The sequence below is a fragment of the Aethalodelphis obliquidens genome, unplaced genomic scaffold (genome assembly GCF_003676395.1).
Source record: "Aethalodelphis obliquidens isolate GAN/ISIS:26980383/991018 unplaced genomic scaffold, ASM367639v1 scaffold44, whole genome shotgun sequence".
Taxonomy (NCBI): Eukaryota; Metazoa; Chordata; class Mammalia; order Artiodactyla; family Delphinidae; genus Aethalodelphis; species Aethalodelphis obliquidens.
This window is the reverse complement of record NW_020837988.1, coordinates 11,458,831-11,480,031: the sequence shown is the minus strand read 5'-3', so window position 1 is coordinate 11,480,031 and position 21,201 is coordinate 11,458,831. Positions and strand designations below refer to the sequence as shown.

The window sequence follows — 21,201 nt, the reverse complement described above, 5'->3', positions numbered from 1 at the left end:
GGGGCCTGTGGACATGGGTTATAATAGGAAACAACCCCCAGGTGCGGGGGTGGAGGTGGGAGGATTAAAACTTTCGAGAAGGAGGCCAAAAAAAAAAAAAAAGGCATCGTCAAGACAGAAAAGATGGAGACAAAAAGGGCAACGCCACCGCGCACTGGGTGTGGGAGTCAGTGTCAGGGCCGCCCGAGAAAGGGCACCCTATTGACAGCTTCACGTTTCCCCCAAGGCGGGCCTCCCTGGGACTCGCAGGTCTGGACCCTCAAACGGAGCTTTCAGAGGGTAGCGGGACCCACGTGTGACGGGTCTCGGCAAGGAGGGAGCCCGGGGACCGCGTGGGAGCCGAGGTTCCGCGTGGGATCCGGGGGGCGGCGTGGGAGCCGAGGTATGCGTGGGAGCCGGGGGACGGCGTGGGAGTTCGGGGACCCAGTGGCAGCCGCGCAAGCTGGCTGAGTTGGGGTGAAAGAGAAGCTTGGAGCGACCACACACCCCCGGCTGCTGTCCCCGTACCCCGCCCCTTACTCCTCCTCCCCGATCCCTCCCCACAGGCTCCGCCCAGGACCCGCCCCCACGTCTGCTGAGACCCCGCCTCCCGCAGCCAAGTCCAATCGGCAGCCCGCCGCCACCACGGGCTCCCAGCTCTCTGCTGCTCCTCCCACGCCTGAACTTCCCGAAGGACAGCCGAGCGGCCCAATGAGCTCCCGGGATGTCCGGAGCGGGCGGCCGGAGGGCCAATTCGAAAGCGGCGCGGGCAGGAAAGGCGGGCCTCCGTGACGGACGGGGAGGAGGTGCTAGGCTGTTTGCTGGTTGCTAGCTGCGGCTGCTCGCCCGGCCTCCCGGCCGTTTCATTGTCACCGGGCCTCGGAGTCAGCGCCGGGGCCGGGGGCGTGAAGTCGCCGGCCCGAAGCCTGGGCCCCGCCGGTCCCCGCCTGGAGGGCCCCGCGCACCCCTCGCCGTTCGGCCCCGCAGGCCCAGAGTCCCAGGCCCGACCCGCGCAGGTGAGGGGATCCCTGTGCTGGTGGGGTTGCCCTCGCAGGTGAAGGGGGGTCCAGGGCCTGCGCAGATGATGGGGCCCGCGCAGGTGAGAGGGTTCCTGGACCGCGCAGGGAGGGGCATCCCGGGCTGCGCAGGTGAGGTGGAACGTGCAGGTGAGTGGGGCCTCGTTCCGATGAGGGCGTCCCCGCGCAGGTGAGGTGGTCCTGGGCCCGCCCAGATGCGGAGGCCAGCGCAAGTGAAGGGGTCTGGCCCTCGCACAGGTGAGGGGGTCCACGCAGGTGACCGGGGGGGGTCCTTATGCGGGTAAAGGGGTCTGCCCAGATGAGGGGGAGGGTGCAGGTGAGGGCCCATCGGTGTCCCCGCACAGGTGAGGAGGGGCTCATGCCCCAGGGCCATTGAGCTCCTCCTGCCTTCCCAGGAGGATGGGGTGGAAACCAGTCAGCAGCAGTCCGGTCTTACCACCTTGAACCAAACCGCAGAGAGATGGGGAGGTGCCGGGCAGAGAAGCTGCCTGGGGTCCTGGGACAGCCCATCTTGAGGGGTCCAGGCAGAGACTCTGGACACCCACCTTCAGGTCCTGGGAGGGACACCTCTATATACAAGGTGAGGTCTGGCCTGGAGGTTTCCACGGAGAGGCGGTGTTTACCATCCCAGAGCCCTGCACGCTCCTTGAGTGGGCCAGCCTGGGTCCACGTGGGTGTGGCCAGTGCCTCGAGGAGAGGAGGGTGTTAAATTTCACCCCCAGGACCCGACGGGAAATGCATAACTGAGGACACTGGCCTGGTGAGTGGCAGGGACAGCCTCTGCCCTCACGCTGGAGAGTAGGGGCAAAGCCTCTGCTGTGGGTGTTGGGGCTGAAGGAGGCTGCAGTGCTGACCTTGGGGGACGATGGTGTGTGCCCGCTGGCCCACCAGAGTCCTCCCTGGCACAGAGGGCTGTGCTCATTCCTCTCTGGTCATTCCTGGTGCCGCTCACCCCCTCTTATTACCTGAACACCTGCCACGTGCCGGGTTCTGGGGCTGCATGGTCCCCACGCTCATGGACCTTACATTCTTACGAGGGCGTCAGGCAGTGCACAGACCAACCTGTGTGCGCAGGTGGTCAAGTGAAGAAGAATGAAGCAGGATGAGGGAATGAAGAGTGACAGCGACAGGCAGCCCTCTGAGTGAAAGGGGGCCTCGTGACATCCCAGGGAAGGGTCTCAAGCAGATTGAGGAGGGAAAAGGGAGGCAGTGAGGAGGTTACAGAGGTTAGGGTCAGGTCTGAGGGGCATTAGGCATGTGGACTTTATTCTCCCTGCCTGGGAGTCCTCGGAGGGTCTTCACTGGGGGCATAGCCTGATCTGAGCCCCGGTTCAGAAAGATCAGCTGTGGCTGCCCTGCGGGGAGGGGCTGGGCCGGCCAGGCAGGGCCAGAGGAGGGGCTGCTGCGGTTGTCCAGTTTGAGGAGATGGGGGCTCGGATGGGGGTTGTGGAGGGAAGGGACTGACGGGGAAGGGGCATCGGCTGGGTTGCTGAGGGGGCAGGTGTGGAGGTGAGGGGGAGGATGTCGGGACGAGACCTGGATCTTCGGTCTGAGCCGGTTTCAGAAAATGCCCTCCAGGGAAGGGCGCTGGAGGTGGTGGTCAGGAGTCCGCTTGGGTCTGAGGTGCCAGGGGCTGCGTGGTTAGCTAAGTTGGGAACTAGGGGACGGGGGGCGGGAGGTATACCTGTGGGAACCGGCAGCCCATGGATGGTGTTTGAAGCCAGGAGGCCAGAGGCAGTCCCCCGGGACGAAGAGAGAGGCCCAGGGCTGAGCAGTCGGAAGAGGAAGGGCCAACACGGGCCGCTGCAGAGGTGGCCAACCTAGGAGGGGAGGAGGGGAACCTGGACACGAGAGCAGATGCTGCCTCCCAGGAGCTCGTGGATATTCTGGGTGGTTCTGAGGAGATGGAGGGGGTTTTGTGGTCAGATAAGTTTGGGGGCCCTAACCCCAGTTAGAATATCGCCTGTGGGGTGCTCACCATGTGCCAGCCTCACAGCCGTCTTGTCTGAGCCTCATGATAACCCCTGGGGAGGCACTTCTAAAGGCCCATTTTACAGGTGAGGCATATGTGGCCCAGGCGGGTGGAGTACCTGCCACAGGGTGGGGGCTCACAGCCATGACTGCCGCAGCCCCCAGCCACCCCCAGCAGTGCCCCTCCGGGGAAGGTCGTCTTGACCCCAGGAGGCCCTCCTTTAGCCGTTTGTGCTCGGGGTCCCACTCTGTCACTCGCTTCTGCTCCTGATGAGGAGATGGCCACCCAGTGAGGAGGGTGGTGGGCGTGGCAGGCTTCTGGGGAGCTGGGTGGCAGGCAGACTCAGGCACCCTGGGCCCCTGCGGCCGAGCCAGAGGTTATGTGTGCGCATCTGGTTCCTCGGAGGACACCTCCTCGCATCCCTTCTTCCCTGCTCAGGGCCTACTTGTCCACCATGAAAGGCTCCAGGGCCCTCAGCGGCCCCTCCGGCCCTCCCGAGGGCAGCCCGGAAAGCATGGACCTGAGTCTGACAGGCCTCCCTCCGCCCATGTCCCGGCGTCCCAACAGTGCCTCCACCGCCAAGCCCATCGCCCGCTCCATCTCTGTGGTCACTGGCAGCGAGCCAAGGAGGAAGATGCTGGTGAGTGTTAGGGCTGGGCCTCAGGTCCAGGGGTGTCCAGGGCCCCCTACCTCGGGGTGGCGTCTGACTCCTGGGTAAGCTCCACACCTCAGCAGGCACCTTCATGTCCATCATCCGGTGCATCCCTGGGGCCACCCCGGGGCAGGAAGGACTCCGGCTTGGAGACCAGGGAGCTGACTCACCAAGAGGTCAAGACTGGGGTCGGCTGGCCCCGGGCAGAGCCTAGATCCTGCCGGCACCAAGCCCTCTGTCCCTCCTGTTCCAGCAACATTTGGATTTGTGTGATTCCTCTGTAAACGGGGTTGATGTGTGGGGAAGGAGGAGCTCCTGGTGGCCTTGAGATACCAGGCAGGGCAGGGCAGGCGGGCAGCAGGATGGCCACGGGAGCTGCGGGACGAGAGCTGCAGGGGGAGTGAGCGGCCAGGCTCGTTGGTTAGAAGGTGATGAGGAGTATGGCCAGCCTTTGTTGCGGCTCCTGGGCGGGCCTCACACGCTTCCTCTCGGACCTTCCATCTGCCAGGGGTGAGGAGCTCCCACTTCGTGTGAGAGGCCGAGGACCTGCCCCCGCTCAGCAGGTCAAACCCAGGACCCCCATGCTGCTCCCCTGCCCACCTGTCTACGTGTGACCCAGGAGGGCCTCTCCCTAAATCTGTGTCCACGCCTGGCCTGGTGCCGCGTGGACTGGCAAGGGTCTAAAACCTTGGCCACATGGTTGGTTGCTTCCCTCCTTTTGGCAGGAGGCCCCAGGGCCCGGAGGCTCCCGGGCCATCAGCAACCTTCGCAGATCTAACAGTGCCACGCAGGTCAACCAGCCACAAGCCAACCAGGCATGGCCTGGCCCCCTAAGGTAACCTCTGACCCCTCAGGTACCCCCGGCCTGCTCTCTCCTCCCTCTGTTAGCCCTTCTCCCAGCTTCACTGGTGTGAGCGCTGGCTGGACGGGGGGCCAGCCCTGGGCGGGGCGGGTGGGATGAGTCTTGGTCCGTCATTTCCTGCGCAGGGATGTGGACCTCAAGGCCACCATCCCCCTGCCTGCACCTCTTCTTTGTCCTTGCTGCGCTTTCCCTGAGGTGTTGTGGTGGCCACAGGACAGGTGTGAGCACCTCTTCCAGGCGCGGTTGTCAGATCGGGGCTGACAAATGATATTTTATGCTGTGGGCTGGGGAGCAGGAGTCCCCACCGGTGACCTGGTCCCTCCTGTCCCCTCATAAGATGACCCCTGTCCGGGTTCCTGGAGCTGGGCTCCCCGGGCCCAGTGACTATCCCTGCTTGCTGTCCTCTCTGTGACACAGGCCAGAAGAGCCCCCGGACTTCCTGACACTCTTCGAGGGCAGCCCCGGTGGGAGAAAGAGGCCTGCCGGTCTGAGCAAAGCTTCCAGCGAGAAGGGAGCCACGTGGAATGTCCTGGTGAGGCTGCAGCTGAGCTGAGCGGACAGGACGTCACGCGGCCCATGTCCGTTGGGAGTGACACCTGGTTCCGGCTTCGTTCTCGCTGCCCCTGCAGGGTGGGCCAGCAGGGGGTGGGGGGCATCAGTGTTAGTTAGCCAGCTTTGACCACAGCGGTCAACGTAAGAAGGAGCAGCAAAGAATGTCCCAGCCCTTAGGCCATCCCACCGCTCCCCATGTGTGTGTGGGACAGTGGGGGCAGGGCAGGGGCCCTGTGTCAGTGGCGTGTGCAGCGAGGTCACAGGCTGTCGTCTATGTGCAGGATGACCAGCCCAGGGCCTTCACCTTGCCACCCGATGCCCAGAGTCCTGGCACCCTCGACGTGCCGGTGGGCCCACGGAGGAGAGAGTGCACGGTGCCCCTGGCCCCCAACTTTACCGCCAACAACAGGTGCGCCGGCTGCAGGGCCACACGGCCCTGCCCACCCAGAGCTCCCGGGGGTGGCCGCTTTGTCTTACTTGTGTCTGGACCAGGGTGCCTTGGAACATTTCTGTGGGCAGGTTGCTTAACCCTCCTGGGCCCCAGGATCCTCATTTATACCAAGGGGATAATGGTTGTGTTTGCCCCTCAGAGTCAGGAGGATTGAGGAATCCAGGATGTGAACCTCAGAGCAGAATCTGCTCAAGAGACGTTGTTGATGTTTGGGGCACACTTTTGTTTTTACCGGAGTTAAAAATGATCTCTTGTTTTCCTTCTTGGTTCGTCGTCTGTGTGTGGGTCACTTCTTCTCCCAGACTTGGCAAGAGAACCTTAGAACTCCCCTCCAGCAGGCCAGCAGGTGCCCTGCCCGTCCACCTTCCTCCAGAGAAACCTCTCGGAGCCCTGTCTTCTCTTGCCTGGGTCCGAGCTGGCCTCCCTCTGCTACCCCCTCCCTCCTGGTAGGCCCTCCGTTTCCTCCATCTCTCGGGGAGCACATCCTCCCGTAGATTCCTCGGGAAGGATGTGTGGGAGGTAAAGTTTCTAAGACCACGTGTGCCTGAACATGCCGTGACCGTTCCACCGACTGAGAGTTTGGCTGGCGCTGAGTTCTAGATTGGAAAGCCTTCCTGACATCTTGAAGCAATTGCTCAGTTTCCGTGGAGAGCTGTTGTGAATTCACTGCCTTCCTGATCCCCAGTCCTTTCACGTGTCTGTTTTCCTCCCTCTAGAAGCAGTTTGAGTCATCTTCTCATTTCTCTGTTGTGGAAGGTCCCAGGGCCAGGCCTTCGACGTGCTTCTTTCACTCATCACACTGGGCTTTGGTGGCTGGTCCATGTGCACACTTGTGCTGTTCGGTCCTAGGAAATTTCCTCTTGTCATTTCTTTGACAGTTTTCTCCCTTTTCTTTTTCCCATTCTTTCTGCGACTGCGGTTATTTGCACGTTGGGCCTCCTGGGCTGGTTCTACAAAGTTGGCGTCTTCCCTTTTCTTCCTCTTCAGCTTTGGGATCTGCTTTCTGATAGATGCACTTAACTGTGTATTTCAACCCTTTGCTCGCTCTGTTTCTTCTCCTGTAGCTCCTCTTGTTCTCGAGTGTCTCTCCATCCTTCCTCTTTCGTAGCATCTTGTTCTTGTTTCGTCTCTCACGTGTTTGAGGATTCCACGCAGCGGCGGCTGGAGCTGCCGGCACCGGCTCACTAGGCCGACTGTCCTCCTCTGCCCGGCTCTGGTTCCAGGGTGTCTGAAATCAGCCATGGTGGGAACTATTGTCACTGACAGTGGCAGATGCTGCAGATAAGAGCTTTTCTCTCTAGAGACTTGGCTGTTAAAGATTTATCAGCACAGCCTGACACTGAGTGTACATTTGTTGAAATGTCCTGTTCTTTGCTTGGCCTTATTTCCATCATATTTTGTTTGTTGAGTTTTTACATGTGGGTCTTTCCCCAAATGTCTGGAATACTGGCTCTGTCAGAATTTAAGAGGGAGGCCCTAAAAGTTGCCTGGAGGCTTCACTTTGGGGTGATTGTGTGGGGACCAGGCTGCTGTGCTGGGGGCTCCCCACCTGTCTGCATCTGGGACTTTTCTGCTGGGGCTGCCCAGTGTCTCCAGGGAGAGATCCTCCTGTCTCCCCCGTGGGGTTATTTGCGGGCTGGCAGGAAAGGGCTGGGGGTGTCCTGGTCCAGTGCACAGACTCTCACCTGGAGACCTAGCTGCTTGTCTTCTGCAGGAGGAGGGGTGGGGCAGGGCGGGCTTGGCCTGATGCTCAGTGAGGAAGGGGGTGCAGGCGCAGCTGCTGCTTTGGAAGAGCCAGGTGCCCTTGCTTCCCGCACCTCCCTGGATTCTGGGGTGCAGACCAGCCACCTCATGGCCCCTGCGGCACCCAGGTTTCCCCTCACTCACTTTGCGAGTCAGTCACCACTGGGCCCTCTGTTCCTCGTCCTCAAGAACTTTGTGGACATCTCTTTGCCGCTGTCTCGTCTTCTCATCCTTGTGTTTGTACATTTTTTATTCCTTCTGGCGGGTTTGAGAGGGGCAGAGAGAAAACAGTGTGTATTCCATCCATCACATGTAACTGGCAGGGGAGGTCCTTTCTCTGTTGACTGGTCTGTGACCGTTCCCCCACCCTGTCGCAGGCATGTCCGAAGTCAGGGGCCGCAGTTTTCACCCTCAGACCTTGGGTTCTGCTCGGTGGAATGCCCTGGCGGAGCTTTCTCGGGTCCCAAGAAGGGCCCCACCGGCAGGGACGCTGAGACGATGCCACAGTGAGCCCTGGCATCAGCAGCACGACTCGGGGGTGTTTCCCAGAGCCTGACCCCCCTGCCCTGGTCTCTCCTGGCAGGAGCAACAAGGGCGCCGTGGGCAACTGCGTCACCACCATGGTGCACAACCACTACACCCCCTCGGAGAAGGTGCCGCCTCCCAAGAGCTCCAATCACATGGCTCCCTCCCTCAAGTAAGGCCCTGGCTCCAGCCTTGCACGGTGCACAACCTGGGCCACACAGGTGGGCCCGGGCTCACTCCAGCCTGAGGTCCTGCCGAGGAAGCCGCAGCCACCCCCTGAGTCTCCGGTCCCCGGCTAAGACCAAAGCCAAGGAGGGTCTCAAGCAGGGCTGAGCTGAGCTGAGCAGAGCAGCCCCTAGTCCGTCACCCCTACATCCGCTGTATAGTGTGCTCAGGTCAGGGACGGCCCATGGGTGTCTTGAGTCACCATCTGGCTCTGGGATCCTGTAACATTTGAGACCTTTCTGCTGTTTTAAATGCAGTGCCCATTAACCCTGGGTGCCACCAGACGGGCTCTGGTGGGGGCAGAGTAGGTGACCCGGGCAATGACCAGCAAGTCAGAACAGGGAACAGGATCTGTGGGTGCCTCCTGCCAGGCCCAAGGCCCCAGGACCAGGCCGAGGCACCTCCCCGGGCTGCGGGCAGAGCCGTCCCCCGGGGGCCAGGAGATGGGGGCCCTGTCAGGAGGCTGTGAGCCTTTCTCTGCCCTCCCGGTCAGCAACATCATCAAGGCAGCCACGGACGAGGGCGAGGGCAGCAGCCTCGGGAAGCCGCAAAAGAACATGGCCCGTAGCAACCACACGGTCCAGAACAACTCGGGGGGCACCGCCGGCCAGCTCAGACGGAAGGAGGTGACCGAGGAGGAGGCTGAGAGGTGACCGCAGCTGGGGCTGGGAGGAGCCCGGAGGTACCAGTGGGAGAAATTTCCATTTAAGAGTTGTTTTAAGATATATAGGCTGAAAAGACCACACGTACAATTCATTTTATATAAAACGTCAAGAAAGGCAAATCTGCAGAAACAGAAATTAGAGCGGTGGCTGCCTGGGGCCAGGGGAGTGCTTTGGGTGGCGATGGAAACGTTCTCAAACCGGATCATGCTGGCGGTCGTACAACTCTGTAAATTTACTAAAAATCATTGAATCGTATACTCAAAATGGGTGAATTTTATAAGTATGTAAACCATACCTCAGTAAAACTGTTAGTTAAAAAAACATTAAGCAGAAAGAAGATATAAAACTGAAAAACTCCAAACAACTGATGGAGCCGCCCCTAGAATCTTGCCCCAGGGGAGCGCGGAGGGTGGGCGTGGTGGGATCTTTTGCTGCAGCCCCAGGTCTGTGACGTTGTGCCCCGTCAGGAACCACTTAGCGATCAGAGGCTGGGCTTTGAGAGCCTCACCTGGCTGAGCAGTCACCCCTGCTGTCCCAGTAGAGCTTGGGACTGGGCCCTGGAAGTGGGCAAGCGGGACGAGCTGGGTGAGGCCCGGGGGTCCCCGCCAGGGCTCCCCTCTGCGTGCATGTCCCACGGCCGGTGACTGCTCACATCCTAGATGGTCCATTAGCACCTTTGCTGAGTGAATCAACAAAGTGTCCCTGAGAGCCAAGGTGAAGGCTTTGGGTTTAACCCGCTTTACTGAGTATAGTTTACGTACAACAGCACACGCCCCCTTTAGGGCACAGGTCTATGAGTTTGATGCACGTGCAGACGGAATGATGTCACCCCCTGGGATCCCCTCGCATGCCTCTCACCCAGCCCCTTCTGGCCGAGACCCTGGCCACACCAGCCTGTCCCCTGCAGCTTGCCTTCCCTAGCAGGCCCTGACTAGAGCACTGGCCTGTGGCCTCCTGTGCCTGGCCTGCAGAGTCCCTGGTTTGTTGCTGTTTGTCTGTGAGTAATGTCGCTGTCAGGAGCACACGGTGCTCACCCATAGGTGGTGGGCCTTTGGGTTACTTTCTGTTTCTAGCAATTGTGAATAACCTGTGTGGATGAGCATTTCTATTTCCCTGGGGAACGCTGGCACCTGAAGAAGGGCCACGTGCACAGCCGCCGGCTTCTCTGCCTGCCGGGCCTTCTGGAGACCCGGGGAGGGAGGCCTTGGCTCAGCCGCCTCCATCCTGAGCCCCACTTTCTGGCAGGTTTATCCACCAGGTGAACCAGGCCGCCATCACCATCCAGCGCTGGTACCGACATCAAGTGCAACGGCGCCGAGCTGGAGCCGCCTGCCTGGAGCACCTGCTGGCGTCCAAGCAAGAGGTCAGCGTGGGTGTGTGAGCCATACCTTGAGGGCACGGGCGAGAATCCCAGGGGTCCAGCTATATGGCAGGGTTTCTCGGACCAGTGGGGTTGAACCTAGAATTGCCCCATGGGTCCCCCCTATCTGGGGGCCCAGCTTCCTCCCTCCTGAGTCACTCGGTTGGCAGGGCCTGGGTGCCAGGTCACCCCTGCTGAAAGGTGGGGTGGGTTTCTGGCTGGGATGCAGAGCCATCTCCCACCTGCAGGAGCTGCTGGCCACCTGGGAGAGGGGGGGCTTGTCCTCTGTGGGGCAGAGAAATGGCAGGATGGGGCAACCCCATCTTCCCAGTGAAACCCACCATGGCTCGGCTTCTGCAGGGGCAGCGGCAGCGGCTAGGAGAGGGGACCCTCCTGGACCGGCACCAACAGAAGGAGGTGGCCAGGAGGAAGGCCCGGGAGGAGAAGGCGCGCCAGGCCCGGAGGGCAGCCATCCAGGTGAGGGGTGACCTGAGCCACATGGGGAGCCTGGTGCTAAGGCAGGACCCCCGGGTGCCGAGAGCACCACTGCGCTCCTGGGGGCCCCGCCGCCCCCTTCCCTGAGTCCCTGGGTGTGGGGCCTTGGGCAGCACGGCTTGGGGAGGACAAGGGGCCGCCCTCTCCCCTGGGCGGGGTTGCTTACAGGTGCTCCCCACGGCAGGAACTGCAGCAGAAGCGAGCCCAGAAGTCAGGTAACGCTGACCTTGGGCTGCTGAAGGGGCCGGAGGAGCCGGGGAAGCCCCAGACCACCCAGGAGCCAAGCCTGAGGCCGGGGAGCGCCGCCCAGCAGACCCGCAAGGCCAATAACACTGGTGAGCAGGTCTGAGAGCCCGGAGGCTGCCCTGCCACCTGCCCACCTCTGCCTCCAGCTCTATGTACAGGCACCCCGGGTATGGTGACCCCAGCTGCAGCCATCCCTGAAGGCGGACACCCCATGCCCAGACCTCTCCATCCCCTTCCCTCAGGGAGGCCCGTGGCTGAGAAGGAGGTGTGGCCTCTGCCAGTGTCCTCTGGCCCCCTGTGCCACTGCCCTGTTTGTGGCTTCCATCCGTGGAGGAGGGGCGTCGTTCTCAGCAGACGCCAGGCCCTGCTCCTCCACCTGTGCCCCAGTTACTCTGGAGCTGGACACAGGGTCCCTACAGAGCAGCTGCACCAGCTACCTGACCTCTCGCCCCGGGAGGTCAGGGCTCTCCATTGTCCCCGCTGTTCCATGCGGTCCACTGTGGCACGTGCTGTCCCAGGCCTGCATCCCCCTTCCCTGGCCTCTTCCCAAGGGCTCCCCCGCGTTCGCTGCCCCCAGGTGGGCTGACGCTGCGTTCCTTTGTGCAGGGGCTGGCCTCCGCACTGCGGGCCCGGAGGACCCCTGCCAGCCTGCCCGCGACTCGTCGCCAGAGCCCCGGCAGCTTCCAGAGGACAAGCCTCAGGTCTCGGCACAGCCCTTCCTGCCCTCCCTGCCCGGCTTCAGCTCTGGGGTGCATCTGTGCTTGCCCTTTCCCTGCCCCTCCCCGGCTGTGGGGTCACTCACACCAGGAAAGGCCACCCAGGATGGGTCTTGTCACTCCAGCGGAGGGCTGGGGTCTCAGTGGTTGCTCTGGAATCCCACTGGGTCTTCATGGACACTGGGGTGGAGCCTGTGCAGACCCACAGAAGAGAGCTGGAAGCTCAGAGGTTAGGTGTTGGCCAGTGCCTCCAGCCTGAGGGACGAGGAGGCCAGGTCCGGACCCATCTCACTCGGCCGCCCTTTTTGTTTCCCTGGAGGTGGGTTGGGGGGCAAGCCCAGTCCCTGTGGCTGAGCGGGCAGGCACCCGTGTGGAGGAAACCTCACCCCGGCCTCTCCCCACACCGTTCTCTGGTGGTCTCTGCCTCTAATGGCCCATCTGCTGCAGGATGCCAGCTCCCAGGACGTGGCTGGCGAGGGCCTGGAAGCTTTGGGCCCTGCTGGGAGCAGGGCCAAGTCCAGGGCAACCCTGGACGAGCTGCTGGACACGCTGAAGCTGCTGGAGCAGGAGCCTGAGCCGCTGCCCCGCCCCCAGGCCTACCACAAGGACAAATACGCCTGGACTGACGAGGTGACCGTGGGCCTTGCCACTGTCCACGTGGTCACAGGGGCACTTTGGGGGCCAGGGAAGTCCACCGGGCTCCTCCCTGCTCTAGTCAGGATGCTAACGAGGGCCAGATGGGACCTTGTTGAACCCCCCTGTCATCCCCGGGCTCACTAAGGTTTAGGACCCCCAGAATAACCCAGGGGTGGAGATGGGGTGGGCACCACCTCTCTGCCAGTGGTGCCCCCAGGTGATGGATGCCCTGCCAGGGTCTGGGCAGCCCGAGAGGCCCTCCCTCCAGACCAGGCCCTCCCCTGCCCCAGGGGGCCCTGAGCAGCTCCTAGAAGGCCAGCCCAGAGTCTTCCGCTGCGCCCCCGCCCCCCGCAGGAGGACGATTCCAGCTCCCTGACAGCCGACAACCTGGAGAAATTTGGGAAGCTGAGTGTGGCTGCTTGCCCCCGCGAGGACGGGCCCCTGCTTTCGGAGGCCAAGCTGCAGAGTATCATGAGCTTCCTGGATGAGATGGAGAAGTCTGGGCAGGGCCCGCCGGCCTCGGCCCCCCAGGTGTGGAGGGGTCTCCAGGGGCCCGTGCCGGAGGAGGGGCTGGGGCGCCTGGAGCCTGCGTCCGAGGTCAGCACATCGGTGATGCGGCTGCAGCTGGAAGTGGAGGAGAAGAAGCAGGCGATGGTGCTGTTGCAGAGGGCGCTGGTAACGTCGCCACCAGCACTGCCTCCGTCCCCATGTCCCCAGCTGGAGCAAGTGCCCGGCCGCCCCCTGAGGGCCTCATCTCTGTCTCATCTCCCGCACCCCCCACAGGCGCAGCAGCGCGACCTCACCATCCGGCGGGTCAAAGAGACGGAGAAGGAGCTGGGTCGGCAGCTGCGGCAGCAGAAGGAGCACTACGAGGCCACCATACAGCGGCACCTGTCCTTCATCGACCAGGTGGTGCTGCCTGGGAGGCGGGGCTTGAGGGCAGGGCTATCAGGACCTGAGCAGTCAGGGAAGAGAACGGGACTGGGTTCCCGACCAGCTCGGGCCTCATGGAGATTTCTGGAGCCATTGGCCTCCCCTGTGGGTCTCCTTCTCCTTCTGTAGAAACGGGCAGCATCTTCCCCTGTGGGGACCAGGGCTGGTCCTGTCTGTGCACACCAGCCCCACTGGGTGCTGCTCACCAGCCCCCAGCGATGCTCCCCCCAGCCATAATCCTCCCCCCACCCATGGCCGTGCTCCCCAGCCCAGCATGGTGGGCGGGCAGCAGGAGCTGCTGGGCAGAGCACATCCAGGGTGGGGTCCAGGCATGTGGGATCACTCAGAGGACCGCTTGGTCCTCTGGGGGCCTGGTGGGAGGCGTCCAGCAGGACACACCCTGAACTTTCCTGTGCCTTCCAGACTGTCCGTGTCCCGGGGAGGCCACTCCTGGTCTGCTGGGGCTGGTGGGGCAGCCAGAGCTCCCTTGACAGGGTGGTGGAAGCTTCAGCCCCACGCTGTGTTCAGTCAAGCCCCCACATCGGGTCCTTTTCTGAGGAAAACTCTGGTGCGGGGTCTTTGAAGAGAGGCAGGCGCCCAGAGGAACCGAGCGGCCTCCCGTGATCATTAGCGACACTCTGCCTGGTGGTCATAGGTGTCTCCAAATTGGGGGTCTGCCTGGAGCCCTCAGTGAGGCTGGGTGCCATCCTGGGGCTTCACAGAGACCCCTTGGCAGGCGACGGGCAGGCCCTTCTCCACAGGCCAGGTGACGGGGTCAAAAGAATGACCCCCATTCCAGGAAGCTCCTGATGTGGCCACAGTGGAGGGCTGTGGCCAAGGCACCGTCCCTGCCTGAGCTCTGCTGACACCAGCCAGGTCTCAGGGGGCTTGAGGGCCAGGGGCAGCTGCAGCCCCTTGTCCATGTGTGCACACCCTCCCAGACCCAGGGTCCCGCACAGACCCAGGAGCAGCGGGATGTTTGGGGATTTGGTGCGCTGGCCCCCGGGTGAGGGGAGGCGGGATCTCCTGGCCTCGTGGGGCAGCAGCTTCACCTCCGCCCCTGGTCGCAGTTGATCGAAGACAAGAAGGCTCTGGGTGAGAAGTGTGAGGCCCTGGTGGCCGAGCTGAAGCAGGGGGACCAGAGGCTCAAGGACAAGGAGGCCCAGATGCGGGAGCAGCACGAGCTGGTGAGCCCCTCGCCCTCCTGACACCTGACCCCAGGCCTGCTGTGCCTGCAGGCCCTGTGCGAGGAACCCCAGGACAGGTGGCCCCGGAGCCTCATTCCCCGACCTCCGAGCTGCTTCCCGCAAGCCCAGCAGGTGGCACACCCCGGGGCAGGGACTGAGGGACTTGCGTGGCCCCTCCCATGTCACAGATGAGAAGGTGGGGTTCAGAGGAGGTGACCGAGGACATGCCGCCGCTCTGGTCCCTGGTCAGAGGGATGCCACTTACTACTCCTGGCTTTCGTCAGACAACGACCCGCAGCCCCTGGTGCTTCCTGCTCTGCCCGAGGTCACTGTTGAAAGGCCGCCTCCTGAAACCCAGAGGATGGCCAGAAGGGGGCTGTCATTTGCATCTTCCCGCTTCGCACAGCTGCTCTGTTGACTCTTGTTTCCTTGCTGGTAGGAGATTAAGAAACTCAAAGAACTCATGAGCGCCACGGAAAAAGTCCGCAGGGAAAAGTGGATCAATGAGAAGACCCGGAAGATCAAGGAGATCACGGTCAAAGGTGGGTGCCGCTGTGCCCAGAGCTGCCACTCGGGTGGAGTAATCGTGGGGGTCTCGAGTGAGAACAGTAGTTCCAATTGCACACGTGGCGGAGAGGCTTCCTGGGAAGCAGTGAGACTCAGGGATGCGGCCCAGCTGGCTCGAGGCCAGGAGGAGCAAGGGAGGCTGGCGGCACACGAGCTTGGCCACAGACCAGCGTCCAGACAGAGGGCCCGGTCCGGGTTGGGGGGCCTCACCTTCCCTTGGCTGGGCTCCCCTTGCTGGGTCTCCTGGTCTCCTCCAGCTTCCAGGGGAGCGAGCCATATGGGGGTTCGGGGTGGGGGCCGCCTGCTGGCGGCACAGTCGCTCCTCTCCCACTTTGAGATCCCTCTGAGGGCTGATGGGGCAGCCCCAGCTGTGCCTGCCCATGCCCGGCCCTCCTGCCCCAGGACACCCTCTCCAGTGAGCCCCCTCCTCCAGTGGGAGACCCAGCAGGCCAGAGCACCAAGGAGGGAGTCTTGGTGCAGTGGGCAGGGAGAGATGCCATGGGCACTGGTGGACTCAGCTGTGCTTTGGGCTGGAGCCCGGGGTGGGGGGGTCCTCTACCCGGACTGCAGCCCTGGTGTCATGGTGGGTAGAGGTCAGGGGTCCCCCACAGTACAGAGGGGCGAGGGGCAGCGCCCCCGCAGTGGTGGAGGAGGGTCCCTGCAGCACGGTCTCCCTCCACGCCCCCCAGGCCTGGAGCCTGAGATCCAGAAACTGATCGCCAAGCACAAGCAGGAGGTGAAGAAGCTAAAGAGCCTGCACGCGGTGGAGCTGCTGCAGGCAGACGAGCGCGCGGCCCAGCGCTACGGACGCCAGGCGGAGGAGCTCCGCGAGCACCTGGAGCGGGAGAAGGAGGCGCTGGGCCGTCAGGAGTGGGAGCGTGCCCAGCAGCGGTGAGGGGCCCAGCCCTCTGGGGACGTGGAGGGTGGGGGTGAGGCCTGGGGTGTGCGCAGACCCCCCCGGAGCGAACAGCACTTCCTCCGCAGTGGCCTCCCTCGGAGGACAGAGAAAATGGGGCGGTGTAGGACACCGAGGGATGCGGCTGTACTGGACAGTTCAGTTCTGAGGGGCGTGCCCGGCTGGCGGCTGGGGTGGATGGGGCGGGGACTCCAGCACTCCGGCGGCCCCACCTCCAGCGGGTCCTGTGTCCGCAGCTTCGAGCAGCACCTGGAGCAGGAGCAGCGGGCGCTGCAGCAGCATCGGCGGCGGCTCTACAACGAGGTGGCCGAGGAGAAGGAGCGGCTGGGCCAGCAGGCCGCCAGGTACCGCGGGGAGGGGAGGGCCCCCGCCCCGCCCCGCCCAGCCCCGCCCCACCCCGCCCAGCCTGACAGAACTGGCCTCTGTTCACCTGCAGGCAGCGGGCGGAGCTGGACGAGCTGAGGCGGCAGCTGGAGGAGAGCAGCTCGGCAGGGGGCCGGGCCTTGAGGGCCGAGTTTGAGAAGGGGAGAGAGGAGCAGGAGCGCAGGCACCAGGTCAGCCCCGCCCCATCCCGCCCGGGCCCCGCCCCTCCAGGCCAGCCCAGCAGCAGAGCACCCATACCACCCGTGGAGAGGGGCCACTACCAGGAGCAGCGCCCACCTGCCAGGGTGGCAGCCACTTGGAGTGCTACGCTGAGCCTGGGTTCCTGTGACGGGGCTCCCCAGCTAGCTCACCACAGACCCCCAACTTGACCGCAGGCCCCATCCAGGCTCTTGCAGACACTGCCCTGGGTGGGGAGCAGCCAGCGGGGGCTGCTCTCACCCTGTCACTGGCCCCCAGATGGAACTGAAGGCCCTGAAGGACCAGCTGGAGGTGGAGAAACAGATGTGGGAGGCCAACTCCGCCAAGAAGGAGGTGGGAGGCGGGTGAAGCTGGGGCAGGGGGTGGGGTCTTCCTTCCCTCTCTCCCCTCCTGCCCGGCACCCCAGGCTTCAAAGCTGGCTTGTAGGCTCCACCTCTGTGGCCTCCCCTCGGGCACATGTGGGTTCTGGCTGCCCAGGGCTGGCGGTGTGATTCTGACTGTACTTGAGTGAGCTTCCAGGTGGCCTCGGGAGAGACCAGGAGGCTGGAGCGAACCCCACTTGATGGTGGCGGGCATTCCTCACCCTCCCCTCGCCCAGGTAGCTGCTCTCAAAGTTGACAGGCTGACCTGCAGCCAGTGTAAGGGGCCCACGCAGGAGCAGGCTTTTCCTTGTCCTCTCATGCCTTTTACCAGGTGTGCTGTGTCACCTCTCCTGTCCTGGAAGGAGGCTGTGGTGGACAGGCACCTGGGGCCACACAAGGCATCAGCCTGGGGACAAAGCCTGAGCAGTGGCCCAGCAGCCATGCTACTCCCCACCCCCAGCCACGCGTGGCGGGGTCCCCGTATCTGTGGGACACGTTCCCAGACTGTTCGCCGAGTTAAAGGTTGCGGCATGTTAAACCTAACGGCGCTTTCCAGGTCGCCTTCCAACAGGCTGCCCCACTGACGCTCTTGCCCCCAGCTGGGGGCACCCGGCCCTGCCCTCAGCAACCAGATGAGGTCCCTTCTTGTATCAGGAGGGTCAGTTTGGCAGCAGACGCGGTCTCTGTGGCCTTGGTCCCAGGTCTCTGGCGGGGGAGAAGCACCAGGCTGTGCTAATGGTTCTTACTCAAGCCCCTGTTGTGTCCCACGCTGGGTGCTGATGACAGGACGTGGCCTCCACCCCTGAGGACAGGTGGGGCCTGGGGTAGTGCGAGGCCTCTCCTTCCCTGCCATCAGGGCATTCCCAAGAGTCCATGTGGCCATCCCTCGTCCTCCGCCAACCTCAGCCGGCCCCCCCAAACCCCCTGGGCCTCCCCTGCAGGAAGCGTGGCTGCTGAACCGGGAACGGGAGCTGAAGGAAGAGATCCGGAGAGGCCGGGACAAGGAGATCGAGCTGGTCATCCACCGGCTGGAGGCCGACATGACGCTGGCCAGGGAGGAGAACGAGCGGGCCGCCGAGAGCCGGTGAGGCCCCGAGAACCCCGGAGCGAGGCCCAGAGACTGGCAACGGGGCTGCCTCTGACCCTGCTTCTCCCGCCCCCAGGGTCAAACGCCTCCGGGATAAGTATGAGGCGGAGCTCTCAGAACTGGAACAGTCGGAGCGGAAGCTCCAGGAACGGTGTGCAGAGCTGAAGGGGCGCCTTGGGGAGGCCGAGGGGGAGAATGTGCGTCTGCAGGGCCTGGTGCGGCAGAAGGAGAAGGAGCTGGCGGATGTGAAGGCGGTGAGCAGGCGGGAGGGGTGGCCGACCACCAGCCCCCAGCCCCCGCCGTCCCCTCACGCCGTCCCTGTCGTCCCCCCCGCCACCCCACCCCAGGTAAATGAGCAGCTGGCTGGCGAGCGCAGCAGCCTGGCCCAGGTCCTTCGCCAGGAGTTCGCTGACCGGCTGGCAGCTTCTGAGGAGGAGAACCGGCAGGTCAGGGCCGAGCTGGCCGAGCTGCGGGCCCGCCAGCGGCTGGAGCTGGAGCAGCTCACGCGGGAGAAGCAGGCGGAGCTGGAGGAGGTTCACGGGAGGTGGGCCGCAGGGCTGACTGGGGTCCTGGGAAGCACAGGGCTGGGGGAGGCAGGCGGGACCCTGTGGCTCCAAAGAGGACGCTGGGCCCAGGAAGGTGAGCAGGCTGTGCGCCCTCCTGCCAGCTTCCTGCCGACGCAGAACTGGGCCCCATCACCGCAGCTGCTCCAGGCTCTGTGTTTGAGGCTCTGTCGTCCTCTATGTGATGCTTGGCCCCAGAGCCTGGGAAGAAGCCCAGCCAACCCCAGCCAGGGCGGGTGCCCTATGTGTGGGCGTCCGGAGAGGAGCTCCCTGGCCCTTAGCCCCCTGGGCCTGGGTGGAGTGGGTGCTATGCAGAAAGGATGGACACCCTCCACCCCCTACTCCCCCTGTCGCCGTGGATCCCTCAGTCCTTCCCTGGTCCCTACCTGCCTGCCCTCCGTGGGTGCTCTGCAACGCAGGCACGTGGTGGGGGCTTCTCGTCCTCCTCTCAGCAGGGAGCCCTTCCCAAGGGGCGTGGATTCACACGGGGTCAGCCGTGGGGTCACAGATCCTGTCATTGGCTTCTCCAGGTGGCCCAGTGCCGCAGTCAGCAGGGCGGGACAAGGTGGGCAGGAGTGGCCCCTCCTGTTCTTTGGGGGATGGAGGCCCCCCACCGGCCACCCTGCTGCACTCAGAGCTGCAGGCCGGCGTGGGGGTCCGGCAGGGGCATCGCACAGAGGCCCACCGTGCGCTCCCCCGCAGGGTGAAGCTGGCCCTGGCAAAGAAGGAGGAGGCCGTGAGCAGCCTCCGGAAGCAGCACGAGGTGGGTCCCCACGCCGGCCTTCCTTGGGGGAGCGGGGGTGGCTCGGGCCTGACCAGGGTGGACGGCCTGTTGCAGGCCGCGATGAAGAGGGCCGACCACCTGGAGGAGCTGCTAGAGCAGCGCAGGCGGCCGTTCCCGAGTGCCAAGTGACCGCCGACAGCAGCAGGCTGAGGGCGCCTGGCGGGAAGTGCTCTGGCCGCCCCTCAGGTGGAGCACCGAGGCTACGTCGTAACAGTAAAGAGGTGTCTTTTAATACTTTGTGTGACCCTGATTTGTCTCTCCTGGGCTGGGGCCTGGGGTGGCGGGGCTGGAGGCTGCTCAGGGCCAGGTGTGAGGTGACCCGACCTAGCTTTGCTCTTGGCCTGCCCCCCATGTTCCCTGCCTGGCCCTGCGGTTCCGCAACTCAGGCCCCAGTCCCAAGCAGAGAGAATGGCCCTCTGTTCCAGCCTGGGCCTGGACGAGCCCCATGACACTCGTGCCCCCTCACCGCACCCCTCGCCCCTGGGGACGGAGCTCTGAGCCTCCTCCCCGACCCCTGCACAGGCTGCTGTGTGCCCCCTCCATGGTTAGAGAACTGGCCAGCCTCCCTGAGGGCCTCTCCTTCCTTCCCCCACTCAGGACACCCCCTGGAGGTGACAACCTGGAACCTGTGAGAAATGGGCACTGGACAGGCCCTGCCCACGAGGAGGGTGGAGGCCCCTTCTGGAAGGTCTGGGCAGGGGAGCGGGAGGGCAGCGGAGGGGACACTCCCCCTCTGGGAACTCTCCCCCGCTGCCCTCCCGCCAGGCACTCGTCGCTGCTGCTGCCCTGGCCGAGGGTGCTGGGACCAGGTCGCTGGGGAGAGCCGGCGCTGGCCAGGACAGCCCTCCTACTGGCCCAGGCGCCACCCTACTTGTGGGAAGGCGCAGGGCTGGCCCTAGTGCAGGTGGAGCCCCTCCTGCGCCCTTGAAAGGCCCTGGGGCTTGGCCTCTCGCTAGTGTGAGTCCCGGCAGCGATCACTCTCAGTCTCAACCACCAGGAGGGCATAGGCAGATGCCCCATGGGCCTGAGGCAGCTCACAGGAGCGCTGACCTGCAGGCCCTCCCGGCACCCGCATCCCCTGCTTTGGGGTACCGGGGGCTCAGTTTCCTCATCTGCACGGGATGACTCCTTCCTTCCTTCGTGCCAGAGCTGATTGCTCGCAGAACCCCAGGCCAGAGCTGGATACAGCAGTGAGACGAGCAGGGCCGCTCTGGGCCTGACCCCTCCTAGGTTGGAGTGCCTGGCCTGGTCCCTGGGCAGAGCACATGTGTGCCATCCATGTTCCCTCCCTTGCGGGGCTGTCTCATCACCATGAGATGACCGGGCAGAGAGCAGGCCTTGCAGCCCCTCCAGCTCCAATTGGGGCTCCCAGTCCTGGGGCTCAAGGTGAGGAGGAGGTTTGCTTAGTCACCCACAGCGCTCCTGGTCCCTGCCTGTCTCCCCTTGGGACAGCTTTGCTCCTAGAACCCTTCCCACTGGGCCTAGAGCCCCTCCCAGCTCCCCACCCACTTCAGCCAACCAGCTGTCTCTGCCTGCTGTTCTAAAAGCCAGGCTGGCCATTTGAGGCATTCCTCCTGAGTCCCAGAAAAGAGGTGGGGAGGGGCTGGGCCCCAGGGGCAAGGTCTTGGGAGTGAGCTCTGCCAGGCGAGGGGCGGTGGGTCACCAGCTCAGCAGGCTGCGGGCTTCAGAGGCTGGGTCTGCTCGACCCTCCCTGAGCTGCACAGAAGCAGAGGGCGCTGGCTGCTCCCTGGTCTCCAGGCCAGAGGCTCTGGGGGCAGGGCAGGGACCAAATCGGGGAGAAGCAGCCTCTGGATGCTCTGATCCACCCCCAAAATGTAGTTTTACCTGAAGTTGTCGTTGGGAGTTTCTAAACTATGGTATTTTTGCAAGTAAGGTTTTCAGCAGATGGGAAGACAGGTACTTGGGGTGACTTTCAGGGAAAGATGGTGGCACAGCCAGAGAAGCAGAGGAATGGATGGTGGTGACTTTCCAATCAGGGAGATGGTGCCTGACTCTCTAGCTTCTGATTTACGGGTTTCCATTCACCTGTTCATTTGTTTGTTCATCCACCCACCAACCCATCCATCCACCCATCCATCCACCC

The 21,201-nt window shown here is 63.6% G+C and overlaps 1 protein-coding gene across 6 annotated transcripts; it reads left to right on the top strand.

Annotated features, from left to right (window-relative positions):
• The first annotated feature begins 798 nt into the window (after nt 1-798).
• Nucleotides 799-19,334, top strand: CEP131 (centrosomal protein 131). 6 transcript variants are annotated; one of them, XR_003427595.1, is made up of 25 exons: nt 799-995; nt 3,427-3,628; nt 4,366-4,475; nt 4,920-5,034; nt 5,336-5,463; nt 7,832-7,945; nt 8,492-8,647; nt 9,909-10,026; nt 10,384-10,500; nt 10,703-10,853; nt 11,371-11,465; nt 11,928-12,110; nt 12,471-13,025; nt 14,120-14,236; nt 14,676-14,778; nt 15,493-15,694; nt 15,956-16,063; nt 16,156-16,273; nt 16,560-16,634; nt 17,605-17,747; nt 17,827-18,004; nt 18,098-18,294; nt 18,766-18,878; nt 19,016-19,076; nt 19,152-19,207. XR_003427595.1 is itself a non-coding variant. In XM_027080967.1 (25 exons), the coding sequence occupies exons 3-25, from the start codon at nt 3,443-3,445 to the stop codon at nt 19,224-19,226; spliced, it is 3,405 nt and encodes a 1,134-aa protein (XP_026936768.1). In that variant the 5' UTR covers nt 800-995; nt 1,186-1,253; nt 3,427-3,442; the 3' UTR covers nt 19,227-19,334. The 6 variants fall into 6 exon arrangements, 5 of the variants coding, with proteins under 5 accessions (XP_026936768.1, XP_026936767.1, XP_026936769.1 ...); XM_027080967.1 differs by lacking the exon at nt 18,766-18,878 and adding an exon at nt 1,186-1,253 and having other exon boundaries at nt 800-995; nt 19,152-19,334; XM_027080970.1 differs by lacking the exon at nt 18,766-18,878 and having other exon boundaries at nt 801-995; nt 12,471-12,647; nt 12,900-13,025; nt 19,152-19,334.
• The last annotated feature ends 1,867 nt before the right edge of the window (nt 19,335-21,201 follow it).

Coding starts and splice junctions, on each gene's coding strand:
- CEP131 (XM_027080966.1), top strand. CDS start 3,443: ATGAAAGGCTCCAGGGCCCTCAGCGGCCCCTCCGGCCCTCCCGAGGGC. Junction 5,464..7,831: donor AACTTTACCGCCAACAACAG/GTGCGCCGGCTG, acceptor CTCTCCTGGCAG/GAGCAACAAGGGCGCCGTGG. Junction 12,111..12,470: donor AATACGCCTGGACTGACGAG/GTGACCGTGGGC, acceptor CGCCCCCCGCAG/GAGGACGATTCCAGCTCCCT.